Source organism: Rhopalosiphum padi, chromosome 3 (assembly GCF_020882245.1).
Source record: "Rhopalosiphum padi isolate XX-2018 chromosome 3, ASM2088224v1, whole genome shotgun sequence".
NCBI lineage: Eukaryota > Metazoa > Arthropoda > Insecta > Hemiptera > Aphididae > Rhopalosiphum > Rhopalosiphum padi.
The window spans coordinates 82,348,607-82,367,979 of record NC_083599.1 but is presented as its reverse complement, the minus strand read 5'-3'; the positions used below and the strand labels follow the sequence as shown (position 1 = coordinate 82,367,979).

The 19,373-nt window shown below is 33.2% G+C and overlaps 4 protein-coding genes across 4 annotated transcripts; 3 read left to right on the top strand and 1 right to left on the bottom strand.

Moving 5' to 3' along the window:
* Positions 1 to 577: 577 nt before the first annotated feature.
* LOC132926256 (uncharacterized) lies at positions 578 to 5,456 on the bottom strand. Its single transcript, XM_060990593.1, has 4 exons — positions 5,268 to 5,456; positions 4,852 to 5,148; positions 3,409 to 4,114; positions 578 to 3,246 (listed from the first exon to the last, which is right to left on the bottom strand). Exons 1-4 carry the CDS (start codon positions 5,454 to 5,456, stop codon positions 578 to 580), a joined length of 3,861 nt encoding a protein of 1,286 aa, XP_060846576.1.
* A 957-nt stretch (positions 5,457 to 6,413) lies between these two features.
* On the top strand, positions 6,414 to 8,072 carry LOC132926255 (zinc finger MYM-type protein 6-like). The gene has a single exon (XM_060990592.1). The coding sequence runs from the start codon at positions 6,414 to 6,416 to the stop codon at positions 8,070 to 8,072; it is 1,659 nt and encodes a 552-aa protein (XP_060846575.1).
* Positions 8,073 to 8,782: 710 nt separating this feature from the next.
* On the top strand, positions 8,783 to 13,320 carry LOC132926254 (zinc finger MYM-type protein 1-like). The gene is made up of 4 exons (XM_060990591.1): positions 8,783 to 8,876; positions 10,863 to 11,546; positions 11,624 to 13,126; positions 13,208 to 13,320. Exons 1-4 carry the CDS (start codon positions 8,783 to 8,785, stop codon positions 13,318 to 13,320), a joined length of 2,394 nt encoding a protein of 797 aa, XP_060846574.1.
* A 2,080-nt stretch (positions 13,321 to 15,400) lies between these two features.
* LOC132926253 (putative nuclease HARBI1) lies at positions 15,401 to 17,678 on the top strand. Its single transcript, XM_060990590.1, is given in 4 exon segments — positions 15,401 to 15,506; positions 15,568 to 15,722; positions 16,834 to 17,176; positions 17,179 to 17,678. Coding segments are annotated over 4 exon segments (1,104 nt in total).
* The last annotated feature ends 1,695 nt before the right edge of the window (positions 17,679 to 19,373 follow it).

Here is a 19,373-nt window from a genome sequence, read left to right as displayed (position 1 = left end):
AATTGATCATGCAAAATTTCGAAAAAAAATTCCATTACCGGTCTATATGATTGTTTTATTCATTTTTAATCTGATTTTAAAAAATAAAGTTTTTTTAAGTAATAAATAATAATACAGTTTACATACAACATTAATAAAAATGTTAAGGAAATAATTAAATATGACTGTTAACTTTCTTAATATTTTACGGGCTTAACCCGAAGGCAGGAATAAGTCTATTTCGAATTTAAATGACTAAAATAATGCGATTGTTTTTCGAAGTTGTTTATTATAATAAAACTATAAAAATACACATATTAGAGAACGTTACGCTTCGAGCACGCACACGCTACTGACTACAATAGTGGACTGATAATAATACAAAGATAAGAGCGATCGGCGGATATTGTGCTCGAAATCAAACATACCGCCCACCTTGAAACATTGTACATAAACAAAATAATAAACTTCAAACAATAAACATTGTACATAGACAAAATAATGTTTCAAAACCTTTAAATACAAATAAAATTATAATGATAAATACAAATTTAGCATATCAGCATAAAAGACAAAAGAAAACAGTTGATACAGTATTTTAATCATCTTGATTCCCCTCAAAGGGCAATGGACACACCATCCTGACTGCTCGCGTGAATTGGCCCTTGGCAGACAGTAATGTGACTACTCTCACAACGTTATCAGGACCGGTATGCAATTGCACTACTTTGCCCAATTTCCATTGTAGCAGAGGTATGTTATCTTCCTTCATCAATACTACCGTACCAATTTTCACCCTTGGCCCTTTCTCCTTCTCCCATCTGTTACGCTGCTGCAATTGAGCCAAATACTCCTTTTGCCACCGAGACCATATTTGTTGAAATGCCTGGGTCACTCTTCGCCATCTATTTAATCTATTCATAGGTGTGGCGGTGACGTCTGTCTCAGGTATAGCGACTAAGGAATCTCCAGTTAAGAAGTGCCCAGGAGTTAAGGCTTTTAAATCGGAAGGATCAGAGGACAATGGGCACAAAGGACGAGAATTTAGGCAAGCCTCTACTTGAATTACGACAGTGTTTAATTCCTCATAAGTCATGTTTGCGTTACCTACCGTTCTGTACAAGTGAGTCTTTATCGATTTTACTGCAGCTTCCCATAAACCTCCGAAATGGGGAGATCGAGGAGGTATGAAGTGCCAGTTTATCCCCAAGTTGGTAAAGTAGCCTTGAATAGTTTCCATACTTTCTTCATTGTGAAATAAATTTTTTAACTCTGATAATCGGCGATTGACACCAACGAAATTAGTTGCATTGTCGGAGTATATATCGGAGCAGAGTCCTCTTCGGCTGGTGAAACGTTTAAGTGCGTTTATAAATGCTTGCGTTGACAAATCACAAACTAGTTCGAGGTGTATTGCCTTCGTGGCAAAACATACAAAAACGCATAAGTATCCTTTTATCATAAGTGCGTTTCGGCGCAAGCTGCCTTTGATCATGAAAGGTCCAGCAAAATCTATACCACATACGGCAAATGGACGACTTGGTTCTATCCTTTGTCTTGGCAAGTTACCCATTATCGGTTGTACAATCACAGGTTTCGTTTTAAAACAGTGTATGCATTCATAAAATACTTTTCTAGCCATGCTACGTCCATGTACTGGCCAAAAACGCTCTCGCACATAAGATAGCATTGCAGCTGGACCACCATGCATTGTTTTTTCGTGTGCATCGCGAAATATCAATTTAGAAATGGTGCAAGTCTGTGGGATCAACATAGGATGGCGTTGGAACGTGTCAAGTGTATCGGCGTTTTTCAATCTACCACCCACTCTGAGAACTTGATTTTGATCTAGGAATGGACATAAACGAAATATTTTGTTCTTTGTAGACACCTGTCCAATTGTTTTCAAGTCGGCAATTTCCTCTGTCCAGTGCTGGATTTGAACCGCGTGTACTATGCATTGAGTTGCCTTGGCTATTTCATTAGCTTGTATCGGTCCGGTATTTCTTACTTTAAGACGATTGAAACGCAGACAATACGCAATAATACGTAATAATCGCAGCAAAGATGAACTGCGTTCAATGACCGACCAATCATTGTTACCTGTTGACACAAGGTTAATTGTTTTTCGTATTTCAGGTATTTGGATTTGCTTATCGACTTCAGTTGCTATTGGCCAAGCGCTTTCATTTTTCTTTAGCCATGCAGGACCTTCCCACCATATTTTTTTGCTTTGCATAAGTGCAGGGTCCAGCCCACAAGAGATCACGTCCGCGGGATTATCTTCGCTTTTCACATGGCGCCATCCATGAGCTGATGTTAAGTCTTGAATTTCACCTACGCGGTGGGCGACAAACACATTCCAATTTGTTGAAGGTGAAGAAATCCAAGCTATCACGATTGTTGAATCGGTCCACCAAAATTTGTGACTTATGTTTAATTTTAATTTTTTAATTATTTTGTTAAATAATCGGCATAATAATACTGCGGAGCATAGCTCTAGACGGGGTATAGACAGGGTTTTCAATGGTGCTACACGTGACTTTGCGGCGATTAGTCGTGTCTCGACATTTCCTGCTGAATAAGTTACCCTTAAGTACAAGCAAGCCCCGTAGGCTTCCATGGACGCGTCCGAAAATCCATGCACCTGAATCTCTTTAATATCGTTATCGATTATTAGGCTTCGCGGAATGATTACTTGTTTTAAAAAATATAGATTAGTTCTAAAGGTAATCCATTCGTTTTCTATTTGTTCCGGAAGTGATTCATCCCAATCATATTTTTTGCAAAATAGAGTGCGTAAAAATAATTTTGCTTGAGTTATAACAGGACCTATAAGTCCAAGTGGATCATAAATTGACGCTATGTCTGACAGTATTTTTCTTTTGTTAATTACGGAGCCTTTTTCGTATGGAGTAACTTTATACTGTAATACGTCACCCTTTGGATTCCAAATAAGTCCTAAAATTTTTGTAGGGCCATTATCTAACTCTAAAATTAAATTGTTCTCATTGTTATTCGATCCGAGCATACCTTCCAATAAAACAGGATCATTGGCGGCCCACTTCCGTAATTCAAATCCATCTTTACGCAAGATACTGATAACATCGTCCCTTATACGTATAACACCTGGAATTGTATTTGAACCTGTCAGCAGATCGTCCATATAGAAATCATTTTGAATAATTTCGGAAACATCCGGGTGGTTTTGAAGTTCTTCATCTGCTAACTTGTGCAGACAGCCCGTTGCTAAAAATGAAGCTGGAACTGTTCCATACGTTATTGTGTTTAAACGATAAATTTGTATTTTTTTATTAGTATCTGGACGCCATAATATTAATTGGTAATCTCGCTGTTTTTCTTCAATTAGGATTTGACGATACATTTGCTTGATATCGGCTGTCAGGACGTATATGTGCGTATGAAAACGTGCCAGCAAGGTGACAAGCTCTTCCTGTATTACGGGACCTTTCAATAATACCTCGTTTAGACTTAAGTTTGAAGTAGTTCGACATGTGCCGTCGAAAACGACACGTAGTTTAGTAGTAGTGCTATCAGCTTTTATTACAGCATGGTGCGGTAAAAAATAATGCTTTTCACTATCATAGGAATCCACAGGTGACATATGACCTAAACTTTGGTACTCTTCCATGAACTTAACGTAATCTTCTTTTAATGACTTGTTTGCATTTAATCGTCGTTCTAATGCCAGAAATCTTCGCAACGCTATATCGAATGATTTGCCTAATTTCGTGACAGACTCGCGAAACGGCAAACAAACCGTAAATCTTCCGCTTTCTTGTCTTTTTACGGTGTTTTCAAAATGCTGTCGACATAATTTTTCTTCAAGTGAATACGAGTTTTCAGGCGATATCTCTTCTGATTGCCAGAATCTTGAAACCTTTTCTTCCAATCTTAGTATGTTGGTACACGCGACAAACGACATAATTGAGTTTGATGGATTATTTTTTATACTGGGTACCTGGCCACTTATAATATAACCGAAGTGCGTTTCCTGAAAGAATACTCCATTTTCTACTGGCTGAATGCGATCATTTCCCAATACTTCAAAAAACACCGATGCGCCTAAGATAATATCAATTTTTTGTGGTTTATAATACTGTGGATCGGCCAGCTGTATATTTTTTGGAACGTTTATGCTGAATTTATCTATTCGCATTAACGGTATGTTGTTTGTCAACTTAGGTAGCACCAAAAATTCAAAGTTTGATTTATAATTCGAATCTAACGATTCTATTGTTGCACAAACAGCGTATGACGATTTTTGCTGAGACGTCCTATGCCGGCAATAGCACATGATATTTTCGAACGTTGTAATTTTAATGCTTGGCATACTTCCTCATTCATGAAATTATTTTGTGAGCCAGTATCTAATAATACACGACACCTCATTGCCTTTCCGTCTTTGTTATATACCTTTACTATAGCTGTTGCTAACAAAACGGTCGCACATGTCCTTATCTTTGATGCATGAGCACTTATCGACTCGGTTTCCAATGTATTTTTTGATTGTCCGTTCAATATATTATTTGCACTGGACTCGCTCGTTGTGGTTACGCAATTTTTCTTATTAAGGTTTTCTATTTTCATTAAATGTAATAAACTATTATGTGAACGCGAACATTTGGCACAACGGCGTGCTTGGAATTTAATATTAGGGTGTGAACGTAAACAGATTTTGCACAATTTAAGATTGTCGATTTTCTTTATGCGATCACCTACCGATAAGGCTAAAAATGATGGGCAACGATAAATTGTATGAGCATTCGAACAATTATAGCATTTTATTTCATTCGTTGAAACATGCGTGGCTGTTTTATTTGGCCATCTTTTGGCTACCGCACCGCTTACTGGCTGTACACTATCACCATTTGAAGATTCGATTGATTCCAACACTAGAAATCTGTTTTGTAGAAATTCTAATAACTTTTCTACCGTAGCGATTTCCTTCTTTTCTGATACTGTTTCCCATTCGCGAAGGCATTCTTTGTCGAGTTTAATCGTAATCAGATGAATTAGCAACGAACCCCACAATTTAGGCTGCTGCCCTAACATTTGAAGAGCATTAATATGACCGTTTAGTCCATTAATTAATTTACGTAATTGTAATGACGATTCCGACGTAAGAGCTGGCAATCCATACAACGCCTTTGTATGATTTTGAATTAACACTTTTTTATTGTTATAACGCGATACTAAAGTTTGCCATGCGATTTTATAATTTTCGGCAGTTGTTCCTAAGCATTGTAAACTCTTTTCGGCATCACCTTCGAGTGCCTCACAATCGCCGATTGAACTTCCTCGAACGCATCAAATAATTCTTTTAAACGATCTTTTCGACTTTTTATTTGATTGACCTCGAGGCTACGTCGATCTCCTTGCGTGTAACTTAAAATACGCGTCATTTGACCCTTTAATACTCCGCGGCGACCTACGAACGCGACCGGTTCACCCATAATAAATAATTATTACGTATCTAACTTTTAAATAGACCACTACGGTAAGGTAACGCAATTTAAGTTTAATTATAACAACACCAGAGATGAGGAAACACTGCTAAACCTATTCGAGGATTTTGCCTAACATAATTAAAAATTAAATCTCTGACCTTTTTAATCGACTTCTGATCCTTATTGTTGCTCACTTGGGCTGCTGCTGACCACAGTTAATCCAATTTCCCAATGAACGACGGAACACTGATCAACATATTTATAATATAACGACAATTTATAATACGAATATACGATGTCGGCTATTCGACGTAAATAATTACGCCGCATTGATAACTGACGATTCACGATAGTACGTATTATCAATATACGACGCTACACTTCCACGCGGCGACGGTACGACTACGATAACTTTATACCGATTCGACGCTTGTACGAATTTTGTTATAACGACGACACGATTACGAATTTACGAATATTAATTAACAAGGAAACCAAAAATGGCTACGAGCCTACGATTGAAGGGTTTCTTGTTTACGATTTAATAATATTAACGTAACGGCACGGCGGTTCGCACAAACCAATTATTTACGATGGCGAAATCAAACACGAGATTTTCTTTTCTGCAGACAAAGCGACTCGCTTATAATTTTCGTGCACGATCGATCTCAAACAACGCACTATCTGTCATTAAATTCGAAATTGTTCACAAACGATGAACACACTTTATTCGACCTTACTTATATATTTTGTTAAGTTGAAGAACACGATCTGCGAAATGCATAAACACGTGTTTTTCACTACGATCTAATGCGCTTAACGCATCCGGCTCGAATGGACCATGTTAACTTTCTTAATATTTTACGGGCTTAACCCGAAGGCAAGAATAAGTCTATACCTAATAGTGATCTACATCCACTGCCACTTTGTGTTGTGTGTTCTGACATATTATCCAATGATGCTATGAAACCTTCGAAACTTGAAAGACACTTCCAATCAAAACATAAGAATTTAGCAAATAAACCAATTGAATATTTTGAAAGAATGCGTAATGACATGCGAAAGCAAGTAATTACTATGAAAAAAATGACAATCGAAGATAAATCCTTGTTAAAGGCTTCTTATTTGGTAGCACTTCAGATCGCAAAAAATAAAAAACCGTATACGATTGGAGAAGACCTAATTAAGCCTTGCATGTTACAAGCCGGTGAAGTAGTATTGGGAAAGCAGGCTGTCAAGAAACTCAAAGAGATTCCTATGTCTGCTAACACTATCAAACGCAGAATTGAAGAAATGGCTGATGATATTGAAAATCAAGTTATAACAATGGTGAAAAATTCACCATTTTATTCAATTCAACTTGACGAATCGACGGACGTAAGTAATAAAGCACTTCTCCTTTGTTTTGTGAGAGTTGAGTATGGAGGAGGGCTACAGGAAGAACTTCTTTGTTCGCTCAACTTGCCGGGTAGAACAACTAGCTCTGAGATTTTCGAAGCACTTAATAGTTATTTTCAGAAACACGGAATTGAGTGGAAAAAGTGTATTGGGATATGTACAGATGGTGCTGCAAACATGGTTGGACATCTTTCAGGCATTGTCGTAAAGGTGAAAAATGTCGGTCGCCCAGATATTTTGTCTACCCACTGCATTTTGCATCGTGAGCAACTTGCGTCAAAAAAAATGTCCCCAGAACTACACGAAGTATTATCCGATGTTATCAAAATTGTAAATCATATTCGACACAAAGCACTTAATTCAAAGTTATTTGAGTCACTTTGTGAAGAAATGGGTTCTCAATATACACACCTTCTTCTTCATGCAGAGGTAAGATGGCTATCGAGAGGGAAGATTTTAACCCGACTGTTTACTCTACGTGAAGAAGTTAAATTATTTTTCCAACAGCAAAATAATGTGAAATTTCAAGAACTTTTATTCAATGATGAGTGGGTAGCCAAGCTTGCATATCTGGCAGATATTTTTTCGCTGTTAAATGAATTAAACATATCCATTCAAGGACAACTTAAGGACGTGTTCACAGTACGAGACAAAATGGATGATTTTCAAAAAAAAATATTACTTTGGCAAACACGGTTGGCTGAAGAGGATCTACAAATGTTTCAACATTTTGATGAATATATGAAAGAAAAGGACGTTAACCAGCGAGTGGTAGCTATTGTTCAACAGCATTTAGAATCACTTACAGAATCTTTTTGTCGTTATTTCCCAAAAAAAGAAGACCCTAGACATGGTAATATGTGGATAATAGATCCATTTGCAGCAAACAATGAAAATAATAAGTTAAATATGAGCGAAAAAGAAAGCCTCATCGATTTATCAACAGACTCCTCACTCAAAACTAAGTTCCTGGAATTATCAAAAAGCCATTTTTGGCTGTACGTTAAAAATGAATACCCTTTGTTGAGTGAAAAAGCAATGAAAATCTTAATTCAATTTTCAATTACGTATTTATGTGAAAAAACATTTTCTTCGGTCACAGTTATTAAAACACGGTACCGGTCTCAGCTAGAAATAAGTAAAGCTCTACGACTTGCAGTGACTACATTGGAGCCAAAATTGCACGAAATTCTTCAAAACAAACAGGAACAAATATCACATTAAAATTTAATTAAAACTTAAAACTTTCATCATAAATAAAAATAAAACCTTTTTTACTATTTTACATGTGTATTTTTTTATATTAATTTGGTGTACAATTTATCAGTAGTGGAACGGTATTTATGTAAAAAACTATTTTAAGCTATACGTGGTCCGTAGAATTTGGAGTATGGACTTAGTGGTCCGCTAGGTCTAAAACAGTCATGCCCAACCCGCGGCCCGCGGGCCACATGTGGCCCGCCAAGGTATTCCATGTGGCCCGTTTTTGTACCTATAACTTAATTATAATGAAAATAATAGCTTACCTTTTAAATTGCCGAATTTTGCTTCATGTTTTGTTTCATAATGTCGTTTGATATTAAATTCTTTAAAAACTGAAACCGTTTCACGACACACAAGGCAAACAGCTTTTCTATTAATTTCAATGAAAAAGTAACTTATTGACCATTTTTCGTTAAAAATTCGGTAATCATCATTGTATTTGCGCTTTTTTCTGTCGGACATTTTAAAATAGAAATTTTATGATTTAAAATCGATATCACCCGTGCACTATAAAGAGCGTACTGATCAAGTTAATGCGTACCTACAACGTGTACCTCAATTTGTAATCTGTGCTATAGTCAATAAAAAAGATAAGAAAACCAGTCCAACATGTACCTCCATATTATATTGCAACCTACGATGTGTAACTAAATTATATTAAGATTGAGAATATGAGTACTTTTATATTTGGTGGCCCGCTCGATTACAAATGTTTACCAAAGTGGCCCGCCGAGGAAAAAAGGTTGGGCATCACTGGTCTAAAAGGTTGGCGACCGCTGGTCTAGAACGTTTTGCGTCAATGCTATTTTGTATTTATATCACTTGCGTAATTTGAAATTTGAATTTGATAAGCGCGCGATCGCTTGTGCGTTCATAAACTAATTTTACGATATTATTTTTCGTATTATTGATTGAAGTTTCTGTTCCTTAAATATGTATGGAAATACTTAATCTAAACTATAAAAGCTATTTTACAACATAGTTATTATTTAAAAAACTATCAGTAACAATTGAATAATACTAATAGTTTATAATTTATTGACATCGATTAATATAACGTTATGAATAAAATATAATTACAATTTAATTTATAGTTATAAATATAATAAATGTACATATAAATAAATACATACATTATTAATTTTGATGGTTTTAAACCATTTCATGCTACAAATTCGGATAATTATTGTTTTTTATTTTAATGACACTGAAAGTTTTTTATTTCCAATGCATCAAACTCTTGATTTTTAATGTACGAGTACCTATAGCTGTGTTTATGAGACCGAAGTATTAAATTATATGGGTAGGTAATGCTAGAAAAAAGTCTTTCCAAAAAGTTTTATACAAAAATGTGTCCGCAAGTATAGTTAATATAACTATTGCAACGAAGAATATCCCCATCATTAGCCCCAACACGCCGTAAACCAACCCCACAATTTAAAAAATTTGTCTTCCACCATTTTTCCAAAAATGTTTTTGTCTATCAAATATTTAAATTGAATACCTTGGTATTCTCTGATACTAAACCTAAGAAAATACATTTTATTTATAAATATATGACCCGGAAATTCATGTATTAAAAATTAGTTAAAAAAGCATGCACTAATATACACTTAAAATCGTCAAAACATGTAGATAATTTGTCTTTAATAAATATAGATATCGAATCGAATTAAAAAAAAAAATACCTTTTAAATAATACGATTTTACTTTCAATTTATGTTTATTAAAAATGTAATATAATAATATAAACATTTGACAATTTTATACTTTTTACCTTGTACATTTAAAAAAAAAAACAACATATTATAGTTGAATAAAAAATGTATAAAATAATATAAATAAATGTACTATATGTATTCATAAATTTATCTCAAATATTAGATACCATACGACGAAATTGGTGTGTATTTAAAATATATTATATAATATAATATTCATGGGCGTAGCGAGTATGGGGCAGTGGTGGGCAAGTGCCCCCCCCTGCACTACAAACTAAATTGTATTTCTTATATCACACGTGTAAGTTTTACGTTAAAATTGAAATATTAAATATGATATAAGTACATGAAGTCTAAAAATAGTTTAGTGGGACCGAGTGATATCTACACGTGTAATCGTTTTATATTTTATCGATTAGTCTATCTAAAGATTATTTGAATTATGAGTTAAACGCTAATCGTTATGTGCTTTATACATTAATATCAACAGCGATAGTGTCAACAATCAAGTGCAGCAGACAGCAGTACGTGCCGTTCTGTGTTCGCGTAAGTAACGAATATAATATATAACGTTTACATTTAATATTATTTTACACGATGGATATAAGAAAGTTTTTTGGTGGTAAGTACATATCTTGTTTTAGAATTATAAATAGTTACAAAGTAAAATAAATAAGTACAAAGTCTTTTACTTATATAATATATACACTATGTATTGTGACCGCCGCCTGCCGCAACTATGATATATTAAGAGGACGCTATACCCGCATGCGTTGTCTTCGTCTTACAAGCATACAATATAGCGAAAAACTGTTTTGCGCGGGACAAAACCACTCCCTTGGTATTTATAGTAGAATTACCAAAATTCCACAATACATAGGAAACAACTTTTTCTGTGTCATAGCGCATATTTTATGTTTATAATTTATTATTAATAAATTATCAACAACAAACAAATTTTTAATGCATTAAGTTTCGAGCCCTGATTATCACTTATATCATTATTTCATAAGTCTTCGTAATTTTTAAGCTCGAGAAAAGAGAAAATTGCCAGAAATAAGTAGTAGCGGAAGTGATGAACATGAAGGAATATATAAAATTCCCAAATCCTCCAACGAACCTTCCACTTCTTATGATCGCAATACCAGAAATGCAGATCCTTCAACTTCTAAAAAGCTTACAAATGAAGAACGTTTTGAAAATGACATAGGTCAATGGGTGGGACGGTCTAATCATTTAACAACATCTCAAAAAATGGATATCTTGAAACGTTGTTGGACGCCACCAGAAAATTACAACTTTAGTGAGGATGCTATTGCTGTTGGATCAAAGAGAAAATTTAACCATAGTTGGTTACAGGCCTATGCTCCTTGGCTTGCGTATTCGAAAATACTGAAAGGGGCTCTTTGTTTGTACTGTGTTCTGTTTCCACCGAAAAAAGTCCAAGGTGTTTTAGGTTTATTTATCATCAAACCTTTTACACGATACAAAGACATTCACGAGGGCTGTAGAAACCATATTTCCAATAATTGGCACCAAGGAGCAACCGAAGCAGCTAAAAGTTTTATGGAAGAAGTACCTATAAATATTATGATGGTATCCGGACACCAAAAAGTACTAGAACAAAATCGAAAAATTATTTCGTCCATAATTTCAAATGTACTATTTTGCGGAACCCATGATCTACCCTTTAGAGGAAAAGGTCAAAATGAAGGTAATTGAATAAAATCATTAAATTTATAAAATATTGGATTGTTTAAATTATTTATTTTTGATAATTTTTTGATGTAGGAGTTTTCTATGACTTAATTCAAATGCGAATTGAAGCTGGTGATCAGTATCTCCAAAACCATATCGAAAAGGGCAAGCGAAATGCCATCTACACATCTCCGCAAATTCAGAATGAAATCATCAATATAAGTGGAACAGTAATCAAAGATTGTATTATTAATGATGTTAAAAAGGCTGTAGCTTTCAGTATAATGGCAGACGAGACCGCTGATATCTCAGGAACAGAGCAATTGTCTATTGGGATTAGATTTTTTGATGATGAGAAAAGGGCTATCAGAGAAGAATTTTTAGGCTTCATTGAACTACATGCCATGGATGCTGTTAACATAGCTAGTGCAATAGATCATTTTATTCAAAACGAAGGTCTCGATGGAACGAAGCTTGTTGGACAAGGCTATGATGGTTGCGCAACTATGGCAGGGAAAATCAATGGAGTGCAAACAATTTTACGAGAAAAATATCCACATGCTCTATTTTTTCACTGCGCAAGTCATAAATTAAACTTGGTGGTCAATGATTTAAATTGTGTTCCAGAAATACGTAACACAATTTCAACGGTAAAGGATATCATAAACTTTTTTCGCGAATCTGTTTTACGTAGAAAATGTATCCCGAAAATACCAGCATTCTGTGAGACACGATGGTCTCAAAAATATAGAAGTATTTCAATTTTCAAAGAAAATTTTGAGATAATTGTACATGCTTTAGATAAATTGTCAAAAGATGGGAACACTGCAACAAGAAAAGTTGCTTTTCAATTGTATGCTGTAGCAAATAAAAGTATTTTTATAATGAGTGTTATCCTCATAGCAAAATACTCTAAATTATTAGTGCCTGTTGTGAATGCTTTACAATCAAAAAATCTGGATTTGCTGAAATGCTCAAATTTTATAAAAAAAATAGTAGTCATAGTGAAAGATCACCGCGAACACGCTGACACAGAAATTCAAGAATTATTAACTGCTGCAAACATAGCAGCTGAGAATATAGGAGCAGAAATTAATCTTCCTAGGATTGTTAAACAACAACAACATCGTTCAAATCCTCCAGCGTTAAATTCGGCTGAATTCTGGAAGAGATCATTACTAATTCCATACTTGGATTCATTAATATCCTCATTGGAACGGAGATTTTCTGATGAAAACATACCTGCTTTTTCACTTTTATTATTACACCCTTCAAATATGTTAGATATGAACACCAAAGAATTTAAACTTAAAATAAATGATTTTGCCAATTATTACCAAATTAAAGACTTGGAAAGTGAAGCAGAATTATGGTACAACATCTGGAAGGAGAAAAAACTGGCTAAAAGCAAACTATCAGACATGGAAATGAGTGAAGTAGTAGAAGAAACAGATATTTTCTTTCCTAAAATAAAACAAGCCTTGCATATTTCTTTAGTTCAGCCATGTACAACTAGCACTATTGAGAGGTCATTCAGTACGTTAAGAAGGGTAAAGACTTGGTTGCGTTCAACGATGACGGAAAACCGTCTGAATGGTAAATCAAAATAGTTTTTTTATATCAATGCTAATTAATAATTATATTAATATTAATCATATACAATGTAAATTATTTCAGGTCTATGCATACTAAGTGTGCATAGAAAGCTGCTAGATGAAAAAAAGGAAGAGATGCAACAGAAAATTCTCAGCAGATTTTGCGAAGACTCTAGACGATTGTCATTGTTATAATTTAAAAATAATGATTAATGAATAATATATTATAAATAAATACTTTAAAAAAAAATTGAGTTTTAATGATTTAAAGTTGGCTACATCACTGCCCCCCCCTGATTGAAATCCTAGCTACGCCCATGATAATATTTATTTTTTTATTACCTATCGAAATTTGGTAACAAAAATTTATTGTAATTGCTGAAAAATAGATTACCTTTTATATACACTAAACGATAAAATTATTGAAAAATATGCAAAAAATTAAAAATAAAATGTCGTATTACGATTATGTTTGTCGTTTTATTTATTTACAGTTATAAATCTAAGTAGGTATGTACGTGTAAGCAAGTAAACAAGAATCACTGTAAGGTATACTAATTTAATTTTGTCACACTTATTTTCTCATTAAATTTTTATTTTATTATGTTTATGTACGTATATGAATGTTTTTATTATTTTTATTTTTGTGTCTGTCATCACGTTTTAGAGAAGTAATAGTGCTTTGATTTTTGACTTCAGTCCCTCTTTGAAAAGGAAATTGAATCTAGTTGGTACTTTGTGGTCAAAAATAAAATATGCTGTGCAGTAGTTTTCAAAAGCGTCAGGAAAAACGCTGAAAAAATAACGAAAAAACAGGAAATTTTACATATATATAACCACTCTTCGACAAAATCGATTTTTTGATTATATAATATATATTATGTTATATATTTACGATTAAATTTTCAAAATATTTAGAACCAATGAAATTTAATTTTTTTTTCTTGAAATAACAATAAAACAAATTCGGCTTTCAAACATTTTTTTAAATTTAATATAAGGTTTATTATAAATTATTCTTATGGTAGTAAAAAAAAAAAAAAATCAAAAATCGTTAGTCACATTTTTTGCTTATAAGCATTAAAAGTTCAAATGTTTACAAAATATATCAAAATTGCGAACATATTTTGCAAGGCATTTTGAAGTTGAAAATTCATAAAATTTTTGTAATTATTTATATCTAAGGTTAAAAAAACCCAACACAAGGTTATCCATAACATTTTCTTCAAATAACTATAAAAAAAATTCCAGCGTCAATATAGAAAAAATTTTATGAGCATATGAAATTGATTTGTTTACGAAATCAAGTAAAATATTGTACATCACAATTATTTAAATATAAGTTATCATAAAATAATATATCCTATACTAGGTAATTATACTATAGACTGACAAATCATCTCCGTACGTAAAATGAATCTATTAAAAACAAAAACCGATATAAAAAAAAAAATCTGAGTTCTTGAATGAGGACATTTTTGCAATTCGTATCCAAAACAATATATATTTATAAAAAACGAATATTTTTTTTAATAATTAAATAAGTATTATATAATTTAATTCATTTTTATTTTAATTCAAGCCTCAAGGCACAATTCCAAGGTATAATCACAGAATAGATTAAATAATTTAATCTATTCTGTGGTATAATCAAACCTGTTGTAGAACTTTTTTTATGGTGCTGATCAGCTCTTATCTTTGTGTGCAATAGCAAATGACAAATAGACGAAAAAAAGTTTATCTTTACTAGTGATAACCCTTAAAAGATGTTTGTCTAGATATGCAAATAAAAAAAAATAAGTGTGTAGTAGCAAAATTTACAAAAAATAGTGACTGGTACTAATAAGTTTGTTCCAACACGGGATTTGGGACTAGTTGCCGACTGATCCATGATTGATTTACGGCGCATGCGCTACCGTGGACTGATCGTGGATTTTGACCACTGTTGGAACGCGTTTCTGACTGAATACTGATGGACTGCGCTTACAGTGTGCCCAAATTTAAAATAAAAAGTATGGTGCCGTAATACTGGTAGTAGGGTCGCTGTCCCCGAGTATGAATACAAAACTGAAGACCCAGCAGCCAGCAGGTGATAAGCTGATAAGCATATCCTGCATTCCTGCGATCCTGCCTAGTGCCTACCTTACGGTCTCACCGGCATTCATTACTGTGGTTGCTGTAAATACAGCTTAGTTTACTGTTTACTAGTTCTTTTTTCTATGGTTTACTTTTTGCTTAGTAAACTTGTCTGTGGTTGCTGTTAATTGCATTAAAAATGAGCGATATTGACGATTCAGATGACTTTTTTGCATCCAGTTCTTCCTCTGACGACGGATTGGACTTAATTAATAACCATAAAATAAAAAACGAACGTTTTATAGGTGAGTAGATGTTTACGGGCTTCTGTTTTATTAACGATTAATTTACTTTTTTTTTGTTTAGAAGAAACTGTCCAACAATATGATTGTGAAACATATTTTGGGTATTTCAGGATTAGTCGTCATTTGACAACAAGGATTACTGATTTGTACAGAGAAAGTAATTATTTTAAAAAAAACAGACATGGCCAATTTGGTAAAATACATGCGGATGACCAGGTTGGTAGTGTTTTAGTTCAGTTTATGTACATTGTACCTATTTGAGCATTGATTATAATATAATTCTTTAGTCCCAGGTAGAAAGGGCTTAATTTAATCAACTTTTCAGCTCAGCCATTTGAAAGTTTGGAAATTCCCTACACATATTAGTATCACAACTACAAATATTATAGAAATCATTTATGTATATTAATCAAATTCTGTGTACATTTATGACCTAAAATTCTTAAATTTGTAATTATTTATAGACTTAACTAATTACTTAATTTGGATTTCACTTATTCTGACTCTTTTTTTTTACGACAAGTCTTTTTGATCAAATAAATTATGACTTATATGATTTTGATCAAAACTTATCAAATTTAATTACAAATTAATGTTTACTCTATAGAATACAATTTTATTAAATAGTACAATATATATTTTGATATAAGAATTAAAGTTTATAATAAATTAGTCTTGAAACTTAATAATAAAAAAATTCAAAATAGATTTTAACTTTTGTAACATAAGAATTATTAAAAAATAGTTTTCCTTTTAGTTTTATTTAACATAATTTAATTATATTTAATCAGATTCACTGGGATCTGGGTTATATGATGGGTCTTCACTTTCATTGTTTTTTAAATTTTAGTAGAAATCATGATAAATATCAGAGGAAGAAGATCTATTAAAGTATTTTTTCTTTTCTTTCGATATAGGTAATATCTCATGATATGCTTATTCTAACATCAATTCTAAATTTCTTGTTCTCCTTCTCCTTAAATTTAATGTTTTAAATGGTTCATATTATTTATTAAGTCTTTTATACCTGATTAAGGTATAAGTTATGTTATGCCTTTTCTACCAAACTTAAAATAGAAAAACTCCAAATATACCCTATTTATTTATTTAATAAAGTCAGTAACAATCATCACTGATTTATTTTGGACCAAAAAAATCAGCAAGAATCAAGCTTTAAATCTACGGAAAAAAAAACATTTTTGTGAAAAATTTACTTAAGCCCTTTTTACCTGGGACCAAAGATATACTCAATGGTATTAGCTAGCATTTAATATAATATTAACAGTTCACACAATGCACCTACCACTTTACCATTTATTGATTTTAGGTCCTTATATTTATGTGGTTTGTTGGGCACCAAACTGCAAGCTTCCGTGATGTTGTAGACCGTTTCAATATTCCACTAAGTTCTCTGCATAGAATTATTGAACGGCCTACATACTTTTTGAGCAACTATTCGCCACAAATAATCAAATGGCCTAACGATGAAGAAAAACGAGAATCAGAGATTTCATTCAGAGCTAATGGATTTCCTATGGCTATAGGGGCTATCGATGGTTGCCATATCAAGATAGATAAACCTGATAATGATCCAGATTCATACATAAATAGAAAGGGATATTATTCAATACAGATGCAGGTTGTCTGTGACCACAACCGCAAAATCATTGATTTTTTGCCGGTTATCCTGGGTCCGTACACGATAGCAGGGTATTTAGGAATTCACCAGTCTGCAATACTTTGGAAGAAAAATGTGGTCCATATTTCTTGCTCGGTGACAGTGGGTATCCGTTACAAACGCGATTGATGACCCCATTCAAGGACCGAGGGCAATTAACAAGGAAGCAATTTAATTATAATTTAAAGTTGAGCCAAAACAGATATCGCATTGAACACTGCTTTGGAATTTTGAAGCAAAAATTTAGACAGTTGTATCACTTAAAATTCAGAAACATCATTAAAATTGTTCATTTTATGCGAGCGTGTTGTGTGTTACACAACATTGCCTTTGATGATGAATTCCTCGAAGAAATTTCAGAAGATTTCTCTGCATCAAACGCACAAATACAAGCTGTACCACAAAACCAAGGCATTTTGGAGGAAGAGGATATTGAGGAAGACCAAGATGCCAAAAGGATTAGGGACAGAATAGTAGATGCACTTTTTATTTAATTATTACTAGTTAAGAGTTTAAATTTAAGTTACGTTTAGTTATGTAAATATATTTATATACAATATACATACCTATCTATTATATTATATTTTATTTTATTTTTTAAACTATAATTAGTAGAGGAGGTTGGTAAGTTAAAAGTTGTGTGTTTACTTATGTATAGTACAATAGATTTATACTTTAAAATATAACAAAATTAAATTTCAGTCCCACTTTTTAATAATAATAATCACAGGCAAATATAAATAGTACAACTTATTTATGTATAGTACAATACATTTTAAAACATAACAAAATAAAATTTCAGTCCCACTTTTTAATAATAATAATCACAGGCAAATATAAATAGTACAACTTATTTATGTATAGTACAATACATTTTAAAACATAACAAAATAAAATTTCAGTCCCACTTTTTCATAATAATAATCACAGGCAAATATAAATAGTACAACTTATTTATGTATAGTACAATACATTTTAAAACATAACAAAATAAAATCTTAACTTTTTCATAAAAATATTCACACACTGTACAACATTTTAATGTATGCTTTGATTACATCTGAAGAATAATATCGTGATCATCGCTTTCCATTACTGCAGTCTTATCGCATCCAACAATTGAGTAGTCATATGAAGTATTGTTTTTTTTGCAACAACATTGTGCATTCGCAGACGTACAGTCGTCATGTCCACATCGACTTATTACGCTCCGTTAATTATTAAAAATAAATAACATCAGTGCGTCAGTGCCGGGTCTTATTCTATACTCACGGAATCGTCTTAATCGCTGTTTTTTAACGGTCTTCCGCACACGCCCATCGGGGGCTCGACCCCTCGGAAATCATCAAAAATCTAAACCATACTTACAATACGGTAAGCGACCAAAATTATTATTTACGGAACTCCCGTAGGTTACTCCCGTGCAATCAAATCGCATACGACCTTATCGCGTCCAACACGCGACCCGTCCTTCGTTATCTTAATTAACCTATTATATCAACATGGCGTTATCTAATAAAAATAAAACAGTTTCTCCTCGTATTATTCCGAAATCACGTATACAGAGCGTGCCAAATCAACCTGCCGAAAATATACAGGAAGACAATAGTAATGACGGATGGATAACTCCGACTCCGACCAAACGCAATCAAACCTCTCCAAATGCATCATCCAAATCAAGCAAACAGTTTATAACTCCAAATCGCTTTGCACTATTCTCAAATCAGCACGATCAAACTAACTCCAATCCAACAGTGTCTGTTCCCGATGTCACAATGGACGATACCCACCCAGTTCCAAAACTTCCACCCCCAATATATATTCGTTTAGTAAACGACTTCAAGTCCTTCTGCTCAACCATTCATTCGGTCACCAATGGTGAAGCTTTTACCTGTAAAAGTTCTACTAATGGACTCAAACTATCAACCAGCACTCCAACTTCTTATAGAAATGTAATCAAGTTTCTTAAAGACAGTAAAGCCGACTTCCACACTTATCAGCCAAAACAAGAAAGAGCCTATAGAATAGTCGTTAGAAACCTACACCACACAACATGTACTTCAGACATCGAACAAGAATTACTCTCCCACGGCCACACCGTCAGAAACATAACCAATGTTCTCCAGTATATCACTAAGCGCCCTCTCCCTCTATTTTTTATAGACCTGGAGCAGGCCGACAATAATAAA